Raw genomic sequence first — 1,337 nt, forward strand, 5'->3', positions numbered from 1 at the left:
AGGTGGACCTGGTGTCCAACAAAAGCACAGGTGAGGGGACCCAGCGGGGCGCGGGGGGACGCGGCCGCGCCGGGGACAGGCTGCCCAGCGTGTCCCAACCGTGTCCCTGGGCTCACCTCTATCCCCCACCCGCTGCAGGCACCAAGATGGCCCTGAAGTTCGTCAACAAGAGCAAGACGAAGCTGAAGAACTTCCTGCGGGAATTCAGCATCACCAACACGCTCTCCTCCAGCCCCTTCATCATCAAGGTCTTTGACGTGGTCTTCGAGACCGAGGACTGCTACGTCTTTGCTCAGGAGTACGCCCCCGGCGGGGACCTCTTCGACATCATCCCGCCACAGGTGGGAGCCCCAGGCCGTGCCCTGGGAGCCCCTTTGGGGTGGGGAGGGCTCAGTGTCCCCAGAGCACCGAGCAAAGCTGCTGCTGTGCTTCGGTGGCCATGTGGGAGAAGGCCCCATGTGCAGGGATGGGGCGTCCCTCTATGGGTCAGCTCTGACTGCGAGCACCTACAAGCAAGTCTGGGACCCATCACCCATCCCCTGGGTGACTGGAAGTCCATCTCCCATTTTCTGGGGTGGCCTGGAACCCGTCAGCTGACCGTAGAGTGGTCTGGGATTCATCACAGATCCCTAGGGTGGCCTGCAACCCATCACCTGTCACTAGGGTGGTCTGAGACCCATCACCCATCCCAGGGTTGGTCTCAAATCCATCATCCATCCCCTGAAGGTCCTGAGACCCATTCCCCACCCCTCTAGGCTGGCATGAGACCCACCACCCATCCCTAGAGTGACCTTGGACCCAACAGCCATTCCTAGAGTGGCCTTGGACTCATTACCCATCCCCTGGAGGACCTGATACCCATCGCTCACTCCTAGGCTGGCCTGAAACCCATCCCCTATCCCCAGGGTAGCTTTGGACCCACCACCCATCCCCTGGAGGTCCCGAGACTCATTGCCCCATCCCTAGGGTGGCCCAGGGGACCCACCACCAGAGAGCACCCCAGATAAAAGCAGCTGTGACCACGTTGGGTACATGGTGCCGTAGGGACGCGACGGTTCCCGCGCTGGGTGGGATCCCGATGGGGTCTGGTGGCTGATCCTGTGTCCCCGCTCCCACAGGTGGGGCTCCCCGAGGAGCTGGTGAAGCGCTGCGTGCAGCAGCTGGGCCTGGCCCTCGACTACATGCACAGCAAGAGCCTGGTGCACCGGGACATCAAGCCGGAGAACGTCCTGCTCTTCGACCGCGACTGCCGCCGCGTCAAACTGGCCGACTTCGGCATGACCCGCAAGGTGGGCTGCCGGGTCAAGCGCATCAGCGGCACCATCCCCTACACGCCC

General features: G+C 63.0%; 1 protein-coding gene across 1 annotated transcript in view; it reads left to right on the forward strand.

Annotated features, from left to right (window-relative positions):
* Window positions 1–1,333, forward strand: part of SBK1 (SH3 domain binding kinase 1) — a gene marked incomplete at its 3' end in the record, with an annotated part of 1,858 nt that extends 525 nt beyond the window's left edge. The window contains exons 3-5 of the mRNA XM_009993789.1: window positions 3–30; window positions 139–341; window positions 1,119–1,333. Coding sequence (XP_009992091.1) covers window positions 3–30; window positions 139–341; window positions 1,119–1,333 — 446 coding nt within the window. The remainder of the gene's footprint in view (window positions 1–2; window positions 31–138; window positions 342–1,118) is intronic.
* Window positions 1,334–1,337: the final 4 nt, after the last annotated feature.

This window comes from Chaetura pelagica, unplaced genomic scaffold, assembly GCF_000747805.2.
Source record: "Chaetura pelagica isolate M959 unplaced genomic scaffold, ChaPel_1.0 scaffold223, whole genome shotgun sequence".
Classification (NCBI taxonomy): domain Eukaryota; kingdom Metazoa; phylum Chordata; class Aves; order Apodiformes; family Apodidae; genus Chaetura; species Chaetura pelagica.